At 38.5% G+C, this 14,176-nt stretch overlaps 1 protein-coding gene across 1 annotated transcript in view; it reads right to left on the bottom strand.

Annotated features, from left to right (window-relative positions):
* The window catches only part of LOC131255459 (uncharacterized), a 28,719-nt gene extending 24,309 nt beyond the window's left edge, over positions 1-4,410 (bottom strand). The window contains exon 1 of the mRNA XM_058256188.1: positions 4,047-4,410. Within this exon, the coding sequence (XP_058112171.1) occupies positions 4,047-4,347 (301 nt within the window). The 5' untranslated portion in view covers positions 4,348-4,410. The remainder of the gene's footprint in view (positions 1-4,046) is intronic.
* Positions 4,411-14,176: the final 9,766 nt, after the last annotated feature.

Below are 14,176 nucleotides of genomic sequence, written 5' to 3'. Positions count from 1 at the left end.
ATCTCTCATTTGCATCACAAAATAAAATCATGCCGTCAACATATTGGAGATGGATGATTTGATCCGATGGTCTTAACCCGCTAAAGAGACCCCTATCCTCCCCTTTCCGTAACATCATATTGAGGGCTTCGCTGATGACCACAAACAAGTGGGCCACTCTCGTAATACTTTATATTTTCGTGCACTGCGTATGTGATAGCCTAGGCCCTTTGCATTCCAAATCTGAATTTTCTAAAGTTATTATGAGGGTGTATTTGGTTTTAAATGTTGAATGCTAAAATTAATGCATAATTGATCTCACATCTTACATCCTAGGTTAGCTTCACTCATCCTACATCAGAGGGTCCCCTTGCTTAAGGCCTCTCAATGGTTTAAAGAAACCTTTTGGAGACCCATTAACCAAGATGAAGAAGGAAGCGGACTAGACACAAACCCAAATCCACCCCCTCCACTTTTCGCCACATCCTAGCCGCTCTAGCATGTAGTCGAGGAATTTCCAATCAACATGGCTATACGCCTTTTTAATATCCAATTTACAAACTATTCCGCTTCTCTTCTGCCTGTGTCTAGAGTCAATACACTCGTGGGCTATTAACGCGCTATCTAAGATCTGTATACCAGCCATTAAGGCTCCCCGATTTTCGAAGATAACCTTGGACAAAACCTTCCTAAATCGAGAAGCAAGTATTTTAGCCAAAATTTTGTACGGCCCCCCTATAAGGTTGATTGGTCGAAAGTCTTTTAGGCGTTCTGCCCCTTCCAATATAGGTAACAAAGCTATAAAGGACACCCCCAATTCATTAGAAATACAACTATATTGCTAGAATTCCGTAACAAAGCCCATAACATCCATCTTGACCACCTTCCAAAACTTTTGGAAAAAAAGCATCGGAAAACCATCTGGGCCTAGGGCCTAGGGCCTTCTCACCACACATGGACTCAACAGCCTCTTATCACCTCTTCTTTGAAAAAAAGGTTCCTTTAAGGAGGAGGCATCCACGCTAGAAAGCTGAGAAAATCAAGATTCTCCAACCTCAGTCTGTTTCATCAATTTGCAGATAACAAATCCTTGTAGAATTGAACCATAGCCCTACATATCTTACCTTTGTCTGAGGTTCTCTGCCCATCCACAACCAAATTAGAGATTCTATTGCCGCACACCCTAACACTAGCAATGTTATGGAAATACTTAGTATTCTTGTCTCCTGCTTTTAACTAGACCACTCTCGATCTGTGCCTCCATCTAATCTCCTCTCCTTTGGACCAGCTTGCTAAAGACCAAGAAAGAAGACCCTCGTCTCTATCTTCTACAAACAGCCCTCCCTCCTCTTCTAATAAATCCAACTCCTGAATTTCGTCTACCATTGCGTCGAAAAGCTGCCACCCTTGGCCCTAACATCTCTTTCTTCCAAATGTTAATTTTGTCCTTCAGGGGTTTAAGTTTTCTGCTCAATTTAAAACCCGTGTACCTTACCACCTCAAAGGAGAGCCACCAATCAACTACCAGTTGTTTAAACCCGTTGATTTCTAACTAGGTAGTCTCAAACCGGAACAGCTTGGGTCCCCAATTGTCCTCGGTCACATAAAGCACAATGGGACGATGATCTAACACTATTTTCGGCATACCCAGCTGACACACTAAAGGGAATCTGTTTAACCATTCGTTGACACCAAAAATTGATCAAGGTATGAGAGACAAGCATCTATCGGCCCCCCCCCCCCCCCCCCCTTCATAAAGAGAATATTAATCAGCTTGTCTTATTCCATAGGACATAGGTCCTATTTATAATCAACCTTACACTTTGTAATAAAAGATATGAAGAAATAGGAAATCACCTAAGTAACAAAGCATTCTATAATTAAGAAAATGCCTAAAGCAAGAAGATACTTTAGATAAGAAAATATTTAAAATTATTCCCTGCCTAACAATTAAAGATATGAAAGAAAGAGTAGATTTCCTAATTTAGGGATTTGAAAAAAATGGAAAGTGGTGATGGGCTAAGAAAGGAAGGTGGTCTTTTTCTTGTACACGCATAAGCGTGAGATGCGAGTATTTTCTTCAAATCTTGATCAATCGGCACGTGTGGCCATTTGGTTGCATCAATTCCACCCGACTTCGAAAACAACTCATCCTCGAGTTTAAATTGGTAGTCATAATCTCCTGCGAAGATCCTCGTTTGTAGCGCGTCTTCTTCAGCTTCGCTGGTAGTTAATGGTGGAGACCTATATGCCTAACGGGTAGCTGATGCATAATATGGTGTTGAAACATGAACCATCTTTTCTTTTATTTCTTGTTGGTCCTCCATGTTCTAGATGTCGATTGTGACACATTCGTCATAGTCCGCTTTCGATTTGCATACCTTGATTGATGTTGAGATGGTACTATTGTGTTGACCTCTATGGATTTTGTCACTATGATTATAGCATTATCTATCTCTTTGACCATCGGATCGTCCATATATGTCAAACCTTCAGTCTCCTCAATTAGATCATCCATCAGCTGATCTTTTGGTTTTACTTGAATTTCCTCTGATTTGACCATTGATCCATCAACCAATCCAAAGGAAGATTCCTTTTGAGTTGCCACACTATCCATAACCACTTCATTCCTTGGAATGCTAGATAAAACATATCGAAGCCCATAAAGCTTTTCCTGTTCAATCAAGGGCTCAAAGCAAGCTCTCACGAACTCCTTGAGTTCCTTGTATTCGTTTGCAATATCTTCCTTTAATGCTTTAAGTTCCTTCTTGACCTCCTGCAAATTCTCCTTCCACATCTTTTGAATATTCGTAAGCGTCACTGACATTTCCGTGCGATAGGATGCTTTTGGATAACCAGCATGTGGGGAGGAGTGTTGAAAGGAATCACCATAAGGCACATATGAAAATGGGTATGACTCAAGATTATATGAATGGCGATCTTGATCATCAAAGTAACTTGAATAAAAATAGCACGATGGATATGGAAAGGCATTGGAGTTTGAATATGGATAATTGCACGACACATAAGAACATCTTCCTACCCATGACATTCCCAAGAGTAGAACTTGCTTTGATACCAATTTGATGCAACCCGAAAGGGAAAGCAAATAAATCAATAAGAAAAGAAAGAGATTGTGGAAAAGATCCAACAATCCTCTAGCCAGATGCTAGAGCTCACAAATGTAAGACTGTGAGCAAGCTCAACAGTCCTCTAGTCTAGAACTAGAGATCACCACCACCCCCCCTCAACAGCTACCTTAGAGAATAAGAAAATTTCATAAAGAGAATATTAATCAGCTTGTCGTATTCCATAGGACATAGGTCCTATTTATAATCAACCTTACAATTTGTAATAAAATATATGAAATCTAAAAATCTATGAAATAGGAAAGCACCTAAGTAACAAAGCATTCTATAATTAAGAAAATGCCTAAAATAAGAAGATACTTTAGATAAGAAAATATTTAAAAATATTCCCTGCCTAAAAATTAAAGATATGAAAGAAAGTGCAGATTTCCTAATTTAGGGATTTGAAAAAAATGGAAAGTGGTGATGGGCTAAGAAAGGAAGGTGATCCTTTTCTTGTACACACGTGCAAAGCATGAGATGTGAGCTTTTTCTTCAAATCTTGATCAATCGGCATGTGTGGCCGTTTGGTTCCATCAAAAAAAACAAAGAACCAATGGTCTACATTTAAGTGGGCCAGCCTCATATTTGGTACAGGACATTTTCACAGTGACCCCACCTGATGAATGATCCGCTTCAGCACTCATGAGCCATGTTATCACATGTGGCACAAATCACCTTTCCCATTTCTCAATGAAAATGAATTTCATAGAGCATGTCCATTCGTTTTTTGCATTGAAAAAGACATACAAAAAGCTTACATTACATTACAAAATAATAATAATAACAATTTAATAATAATCGACCTTCAGGAATTTTGGTAAACCATCTGGATACATAACATGAGATTTGAAATTCTAAATGAAAACCACATATAAGAGAAACCAATCAACGGCCATTCTGCGAAAAAAAAAAAGAAAAAAGAAGTCCAATCCATACCCTTGTAACAGAGATGGCAGACACCATCGTAGACGACAACGCCGGGCTGAAGGAGAGAAGGAGGAGCATCTATCTTAGATGGTGTGAAGACAATGTCTGCCTGTCCGGCACCAGCACTAACATCAACACCAGCAGCGGTAGCAGCATTTGAGGCGGACTGAGAAAATGAAAAACAAGAAGAAGAAGAAGAAGAAGAAGAGAGCAATGTTCTTGAATATCTCCCGTTTTTACTTTCCAAGAGGGTGGCAAGGCTCCTTCTCAACATCATCGCTCTCTCTCTCTCTCTCTCTCTCATCTGCATTCGGTTCTGAATCGAGTTGAGAAGCTTCTCGTGTAGAGAGAGAAAACTTTGATACTCTGGCGGAGTGTGATGGATGAAACGCGAGCGATTAGAAATTATTCAGAAATTGGGGCGGGGATTTGGTACCACCCTCACCAGGAATCTAACAAGAGACGGACGGTCATGTCAGGGGCTCTGTGGGGCCTAACATGATGTATGTCTTTTATCCATGCCGTCCAACCATTTTGAAAATTTATTTTAGATGATGATTCCAAAAAGAGGTATATCCAATGCTAAAGTGGACCACACCACAGGAAACGGTGAAGATTAAATTCTTACCGCTGAAAACCTCTTATGGGCCACGGAAATTTTGGAAAAATCTGATATTTATGCTTTCCCTTCATATAGTTGTATGTGACCTTATTAACAGGTTGGATGTTAAATAAACATCACGATGGGCCCTATAAAGTTTCAACGGCTGAGTCATTGTCACCATTGCTTGCTGTGGTGTGGTTCACTTGAGTCTTTGATCCTAATCCTTTTTGGGCTCATCCCCCAAAATGATCTTTTGAAATAGATGGACGGCTTGGATAAACCACATATCACGGTGGACCCCACAAAGTCCCTTACAGGACCGTCCGTCTCTAGCTCGGTCCTGGTGGAGGTAGAACCAATACGCGCCCAGAGGCAGAGATTGGTTTAATGGCATATAAATAATTCAAGGTTAACCGTCCAAAAATCATGGACACATGTATCAGGAGCAAGAAGTAACTCTTACTTGATTACTGAAATATTAGATTGCTGTACATTTATTGGATGATTAGAAATGAAAAATATCCAGCAGTCTTGTTTCACAAAACAAGAGTGATGGTTAAAGTAACTTGATTTCTGTAATGTAATTTAAGGTCAATGGTTTCACGTTTGAGATAGGGCTGAAAGTTGGGCAGGTTCAACCTGACCGACCTGACGTTGGGTTGGGCTTGGGTAGGATGTATCGGGTTTGGCCTCGGGCTTGGGCCATACAAACACCAACTCGATAAAACTTAGGTTGGGCTCGGGTTGAGGTCTCAAGTTGCCCGACCCAACTCAAACCCGATCAATATATAAGTTCCTTATAAATTAATTATAATTGAGTATTGATCGTCTGTGTTAAAGGCACTGGAAATTCCAATGCCGTTGGGTTTCATTGGTCCACATCATTTCCGATGACTCAAGCTAACAAGATACGCTAGATTTCTCTCTCCCAAATAGATTGGTTGATACACAATACGACTTTTAAAGGAGTTGTTGTCCTATATTTTAACTTGTTTGTTTACTACATATACAATTAATAAAATTGTAGGTACAAAAAATAAGACATGTATTGAAAATATAATAAACTAATGTAATAATGAAAATATTAGCATATATCTACCTGACCAACCTGGCTAACCCGACCAAGCCAGCTTGGGTTGGGCTTGGGTTGAGAATTCCCAACTCGAGGTTGGGTTGGGTTGGGTTGGGGTTGAGGTATAGGAACCTTGGGTTGGGCTAGGGTTGAGCACCGACCTAACCCGCCCGACTTTCAGCCCTAGTTTGAGATAGTTTAATTTGGGTTAAGGTATGATACGCCTACCAATTCTAACTGCCTGCGTACTAAACCTCATAGGCAGCAGGAGTATCAAATAACTCCCCAGGGAGAAAAAACGTTGATAATCCGGCAAAAATGATGATTGATATGCATGCATTAACAAATTTTCATGTGGCATCTATCTCTAACTATCTCTAATTAATATACATAGAGAGAGAGAGAGAGAGGAATGCTCATATGCACATCAATGCTCATGAGAACTTTTTGATAACTCATCTCATGTGTTATGAGCCCAAAATTTGAACCATCCAAGTGATACAGCGCCACCTAAAACTCTCAGAGCCCAACATTTACCCCCATTCAAAACTTTGGTGGGCCATGGCAAAGAGTGGCAAATTAAGGGAGAAATTTGTTTTATTTTTCCATGGCCCACTAAAATTTTGGATCAAGATAAAAGTTTACCCTGGGGTTTCATGGGGCGTTGCATCACATGGACAGTTCACATTTTGCACTCATATCATAGGAGATGAGTTCTTAAAAAGTTCTCCTGAGTTCCTATAATAACTAGTGTACATATGAGCATTCCCCATGTAGGTGCTTGTCGAAGGACCCTTAGATTAATGCTAGTGGTGTTTGGACAATTTCATCCCTCCATGTAGCCAAAAGGGCAAATGGAATGTTAGACATTTTTGTCATTTTAATTCTTTCTCAGGTAAGAAGCTCACACATCTCCTCCTCTTTGCATTGAGAGAGGGAAAACCCTCGAAGGAAAGAAAATGTTGATTCTAGCACAATGGAAACGGGAAATACTCAAGTGAAAAAAACTTGCGTAAGGGAACCACACACCTGATATGCAGATCTTTGCTGCGTGACTGGAACTGATCGTCGATAACACAAAATAGTTGTTGGGTTGAGGCGCATACGTTGTCATTATCTTTGAGATAATTTGCACCCTCGGTGTATAGAATCAGTACAGAGGGTGGCCGACACGACTATCTCCCAAGATACAACTCTCCAGCAAATGATTTCTCCACAACATGCATTAGCTGCAAGAAATCCAACACTAATATCAACACTGGACCACACACTACCTATTCTTTTGCCCAAGAAAAATTGAAAAATCGATTGTAAGAAGAAGAAAAATAGAAATTGCAAGGAGGAGAAAGGTTTTTTCATTTTCATCGAATGTCCCAAACCCTTTTTTCATTTCTATCAAATGTCCTAAACCCTAACAATAATCCCCTTATAAAATATCTGATTACGACGTTTCAACTAATAAACCCGTTAAGAAGAAAAGGACGCAACGTATAGATATGCCCAATAATGTAGGCATGTTTCGTACAATGGAAATTGCCATGTCAAGTGAGCCACATCCAACGACCACGATAAAAGTAATAGATAAAAAAACGTTTTAATCAGGCTAATCGAGGGTTTGATCGCACGACTGGTTTAAAGTTTCTAGGTCAGATTTCCTACTGACTGTACACCCTTGCATGCACATACGAGCTTAGGCATAATTTAACACACTTTACAAAAGTGTATATTGGGCAAAGGTTTATAAATCCTTCAGAACTTCCCATTCTATCCAATATAGGACTAAAGAAAAGCACTAAAGGACAAAACGAAATAAAGGCACTCTTACTTTTCCAAACTCCATATGATTTTGTTAAAATATACATAATAATCCCACACTTATTTTTTTTAAATGACAAAAAGAAGAATTATTGTGCAAAAATGACGATGACAAAATGTCTTAAACCTCACTTAGTGAATTGTGTTTTGACTATAAAAAATTAATGAACTGGTCTTGAACTAAATTTCATTTATAATAAACTATACACGAAACACACAATATTTTAAGTGTTATATGAAGGTGTTTAAGAGTGGCACGTTACAGACATGTGCAATATTCTAGTTTCATGAGCACTTTAGAGAATTAGCCCATTTCTCATAAGAAGTGGCCCCACTTCCATACTCATATAGGTGAATTCATAAATGATGTCTCTGTTACATCCATCACCCTACCTTAAAATAAGGCTTATAAACTCATTAAAGGATTTAATCAACTTCAATACCTTATAGAGATTCGCATTACTAACATCATACAGAGGGACGAAGAAATAACTCCTGTTAAAATGTAATGCAATTCAACCAAGGAATCTCATTAAAACTTGTTTATCTAGTTGAACATAATTCACAGGATATCCAATCCTTAGATTGGGTTATCATTTCTTGTAATTCATACACACACATACCCACACATTTCATCTTCTAATTCACCATTTAGAAATACAATTTTAATATCATTTGAGTGAATTAAAAGATTATTCACAGATGCAATAACAATTAAATTTCAAATAGATGCCATTTTAGAAACAGGGGAATATATATCAAAGTGGTTGACACATTTCTTTTATTTAAATCCATTAGCTAATTCAGCCTTATATTTCTCAATTGAACCATCAACCCTTTGTTTCTTTTTCAATATCCATTTACAGCCTAAGGTATTTGCCTCAGGAGGTAGGTCGACTAATTTTCAAGTATTATTGGTTTTAATAGAATATATTTAATCTATAATTGCCTCATTCTAAAAGGTAGCATCATATGAGGACATTGCCTCTTTGAATGTTATAGGATCACCTTCTAATTAAGTTAAAAATACTTGAAAATTAAGACCAAAGTCCTTGGCAATCATTGGCCACCTACTTCTCCTTATCTCAGGTTCAGACTCAGGATCTTCTAAGTTCTTAGGATAAGAGCATGAAAGTTCATCTATATCAATAGAGGTAGAACCTCACTGGATTGACCCCCACTATTTTTTAGTTTTTAGGGAAACACATTTTCATGAAATTCCGCATCTCTATATTTGATAATGATATTTTTACTAATATCTAGAAATTTATAAGTTTTACTATGAGATGCATACCCAACACGTACGCACCTGCAAGTTTTAGGTCCTTTTATAACTCATATGAAATTATTTTAGATTTAGTTGTAGGCACTCTGTTTAAAATATAATAAGCTAAATGCAAGGCTTCTCCCCCAAAGACTTAAAGGAAACCTGAACTTAACAACATAGTGTTTACCATATTAATGGGAATCCTATTTTTGTGCTCTATTACTTCATTCTGTTGAGGAGTATAGGGAGTAGTAATCTCATGAATTATGTCATTAGACTCACGGAAATGATTAAAATCCCTTGAGGTGTATTCACCACCTTCATCACTAATAAGGGTTCTGTTTTGTCTATTTAATTAATTCTCTACTTTATTTTTGAAAAGGACAAATTTGAAAAATACTTCATCCTTTGATGTTAAAAGATATATATATATATATACATGTATCTGGAATGAATATTTATAAAGGTAATAAAATATTTGTTACCTACTCTAGTAAGATTATCTTTAAGATCACAAATATCAAAGTGTATCAAACGTAATAACTTTGAATTTCTTACAACACCAAGGAATGTTTTCCTAGTTATCTTCAACTGAAAACATGATTCACAATTTTCAAATTCACTATTTTCTGAATGAGGTATTATACCACTAGCAGATATGTTTCTAATAGACTTGATATTCATATGACCTAGTCTACAATGCCATAGTGAAACAGTGCACAACATGTAAGTAATAGAAGTAAAAACTTTATTTTGATTCAATATTCAGCTTAAACATATCATGACCATGATCAGCACAGCCTTTACCAGGAAATGAGTTTATTATTATTATTATTATTATTATTTGGTCTGACTCAATAACCTGCCATAGACTTGCTTTATTCGAAAGATAACTCAAAATAAGGTTTTTGCGCATATTTAGCACATGAAGAAAATTAGCCAGAGTAGTGGTCTTCTCAGAGATGAACACAAGTTCAACCTTTGTATAATTATATTTGTTGTCACAACATTCCCCAATTGAATTTTTCTACCAGAAGGAACCTCCTCATAATTCTTAAACTAGGTGCAATCGTAACACGCGTGTGTGCTAGCACCTGTGTTGATTCACCAATCATCACACGGTTCGATGCGAACCACATTGACCTTTGTGAGCATAGCCAAAATATCAAGTTCCTCAGTCACATTTGCTTGAGGTGCAGGAGCTGGTTTCTTTATCCACTTATAGCACTCTTTTTATAAAGTGACCTAGTTTGCCACACATATAGCAGCCGAAAGATTTATCTTGATCACTATTTTTGTACTTCTTGGCCTTGGGTTTGGGTTTCTTTTTGAAATGTTTTTGTTTGACTTCAGGTTATTGTATTTATACTTTTCTTTTTGTTAATTTTGGTTATGCTTTCATCAACCATTAAAACCTTAGATACATCATCTTTCTTTTCTTCTAAAAACTCCTAGAGCCTTGACTCTTCCTTGATTCTAAGACGAATGATCAACTGCTCCATTAAAAACTCTTTCGTTTTATGTCGATGGGAATTCTTGAAATTTCTCCAAGTGGACGGCAGTTTCTCAATAATAGTAGCCATCTAGAATTGTTCATCTAACTTGATCTCTTCAGACATTATTTCATTTGTTACGAGGTTAAACTCATCTACCTAATGCACCACTGATTTAACATCAACCATTTGGAATTTGAAGTATCAATTGACATCGTCTTTTTTTATACCCACCTCTTCAATCTTGTACTTCTTTACTAAATATTTTCATATCTCAGCAAAGATATCATAATCATAATATAGATCATATAGTTGATTCGACATAGTACTAAGAATGTAGTTTTTACAGAGATAGTCGTCTTTATCCCATTTCGGACAAACGATAGACAATTCTTGTTCAAGTAGGCCAGATGGTCGAGGTTGATTGATAACATATGCCACTTTACAGGTGATTAAGTAGAAGAACAACCTTTATTTCTGTAACGCCCTGAAATTCGGGGGTCGAGCATAACTCAGCTCCCGAGTTCCAAAACATCACTTATGCAACATATTTAATGAAGGATGTATGTTGACTGTATTAGTGCATAAAACATGGAATAGATTAAGCCAAAACACGGATATAATTCAGGGATAAGTGAATAAAGCAAGCGGAAGACTTATAGTAAAATATGTGTACAAGTGTAAACCCCTGAATTACATATACAAGCCAGATTGTGTGAAAGTGTTATTTAACAAAATTATAAGTACCAATTTACATCATTTCAGTTCCCAAAAAGAATAATCCCAAAAATCCCGCACATCAGACCGAAGCTCGCTAGAACCCGTCTGAAAACTGCATATAGGAGAAGGCAGCCTCGTCGTCATCCAGCTCCCGCTCTGCCTCAGACGTCGCATCCACATCTGCAACATCAGGGCCTAAGACAGAGTCTGGTGGGTGTGTAACACCGCCCCAGAAACGTGGGAGTGAGTGATCAACTCAGTGGAACAATAAGGCACTGGTTAACATGTTATCAGTTCAATCAAACAGTAATGATAAAGCAGGATAAGTAATTAAATCCTAAGTACTCTTGTTAATGCAAGCATGAATGCAATATGATGCGTGCCCTCACGCGTACACCCTCAGCGTCTTCATCTTACATTACGCATGACATCGCCTCAAAGTGCGCCACATCTACAAAGCACATGCAAATGCTGTGCATGGATATGATTACCAAGTTGTTATTAGTCCATTTCACACAACAGGATTGGGAAGCTAAGATACCTTCCTCATATCACCATCCAAACAGTGATCCATACTAGGGTCGTCAATCCTAGATATCTCATACGATCATATAGTTGAGGTCGTAGCAAAGGGCTCGTCACCAATCAATGCACGCCTTTCATGTCCTTACTACCACAGATCGGCTCGTCACCTCCTTGCGGTATCCAGGTATGCTCGAGGTTACTACAAAGGGCTCGTCACCAATTAATGTAGGCCGACAGCACGAATATAGTGTCCCATACCACCATAATCGGCTCACGAGTTAAGTTGCTCACTGGTCACTACGGGGAGGCTCGTCACCCCAGCGTAGGCCGACAGCTCGACCACGGTGTCCCATACCACCATATCCGGCTCATGAGTCTTAGCGGATCAAGTACCATAGTTAATATGATTTCACTGGTAAGTTCGGTACCCTAGATTCAAGCAGTAGCGTCCATACATGGTTAACATACAACGGACAATCGGGTTACTTGACGAACTTGACTAGCACGAGCGTACATTGAATTGAACGACATAGAGTGCGCAAACACTCCGCGTGGCCAAACCACTACCGACAACTCTAATACGACTCGGGTTCGTCTAATACGTCCTACGTGGCGAAAGCAAACATCCTACACTACTACAGATATAGGGTCAATTACCGATCTCCTGGACTAAGGCATAGTCCCAAACATCCTACACTACTACAGATATTCATATGGAATGTAAAACAGTAATGGAACAACCACTCAAATCATGGTACATACTCATCTGAAGAATATCAACTTAACATAAATGTAAGCATAGGAGATGCTTGAATTTAAAGAACTTGAAAGGTAACTGCATAAAGGAAAACATGCGCATCCATAGGAGTATTGAGAATCACTTCTCAACGCTCGCAATAAGTGTAATAAGTTACACTTAGATCATTCATGCATTTCTACAAACACTTAGCATACATGGAAACAATATACATGACGTATGTTGGAATACATGCACTTAGACAATTCCTTTTATCAAGGAGTTGTCATACATGCATCTAGCATACATACATGACAATTAATCATGGCAAACATAAGTGCATATTTTATACGTATACAGTACTTTATAAATACACATAGAATACACAAATCTCAATATAGCACATGCATATCAGAAAAGCAATGTAAACATGACATTTGACATGTGAAATCTCATCCATAACAAGAATAAACCACTAACTGGGATTGAAAGCCTTGAAAACCATAACCATAACCTATACACTTAAAGTCCGCACCTTAAGCGAAGAAAGAACCACTGAACTGATTTAGACGAGTAGTCTTTGTCAACGGCGCTAGAATACCCTAAAACAAAGATGGAAATGAGATACAACAACACCAAGTCTAATCTAAGCTCTAACACAGGTTAGGGTTAGGTTCACTTACCCCAAAAGAACTCAGAATCGTCAGAGGAACGATTCAAAGTAAAGGTTCAAAGGTGAAGAAGAACAAGGAAGAATCAAGATGATTCACCAACCAATCTCTCTCACTAACTCTCTCTTTTCCACTCTCTTTCCAAGCTAGGGTTAGAGAAAATTCGTATGGAAATGAGAGCTAGGGTTTAAGGACTATATATAGGCCTTAAAATGATGGAAATAACCCCAGGGTCAAGGTATACTTAGGTTATAACCAAAGTAAGCTTTTCTCGATCCAACGAAGCACTTCTGGTGGGCCTATATAACCACGAAAGGTCGGACTTAAGCTCACTGACCATGGATCTAGGTCAGGCTGAGTTTTCGTACCAACCGGCTCTTCAGATCAGCCGTGGCGGACCACACTCAATTCAACGGTCACGGAAACTCGATCAGGTCCACAAGCACTAGGATATGCCTGGGCCAACCATCCTGATCAGAGGGTGAAATTGGGTCAGAATCCAACGGTCAGAATGCTTAAAATCGTCGCGCAAGCGACACGACTCAGATTTCAATAAAAGCTTAATAAATTCCAACCGTTCTCACACTCTTCACTCCGAGCTCAACCAAATCGACCCAGAACATCACATGGACTTGATTTTCGAGGTGAAGATCAAGCCCAACTCGGTGACCGCAACAGCCTAAGATCATCGCCATCGGACTTTCGACGCGCGGTCCAGGTCCGATCCAGATCTTTCAAAAATTCCCCAGAACAACTGGATTTAGCGATGGATCCCAGATTTCAGAGTAACGTAGCGCTCACTAATCTACACGTTTAGAGCCATGCAGATACAATTTAAAGTGATTGATGCGAATTTCACAAGCAATCGAGTAAAGCGCTAATTACCCCAAAACAACTACTTAAGGAAAGATTAGCACAAGAAAATCCAAGGTCGTTACAATTTCCACCGCCTAAAGTGCTGGCCATCAAAGTTTATAGGTCGGATAGATTTGTCAATGGAATCTTCTAAAGCATGGGACACAATTATCTTAAAATTGTTGATTCTACTATAATGGAAACGGGAAATACTCTAGTGAAATAAATCTATATAAAGAAACCCCACACCTGGTTTGCAAATCTTTGCTGCTAGTAGGAACTGATCGTCGATTACACGAAATAGCCATTGGGTTGAGGCACGTACATTGTCACTATTTTTGAGATAGTCTTACCCCTCAGTGTGTAGAATTGGTGCAGAAG

The sequence above is a fragment of the Magnolia sinica genome, chromosome 9 (assembly GCF_029962835.1).
Source record: "Magnolia sinica isolate HGM2019 chromosome 9, MsV1, whole genome shotgun sequence".
Classification (NCBI taxonomy): Eukaryota; Viridiplantae; Streptophyta; class Magnoliopsida; order Magnoliales; family Magnoliaceae; genus Magnolia; species Magnolia sinica.
This window is presented reverse-complemented; position numbering and strand designations above follow the sequence as displayed.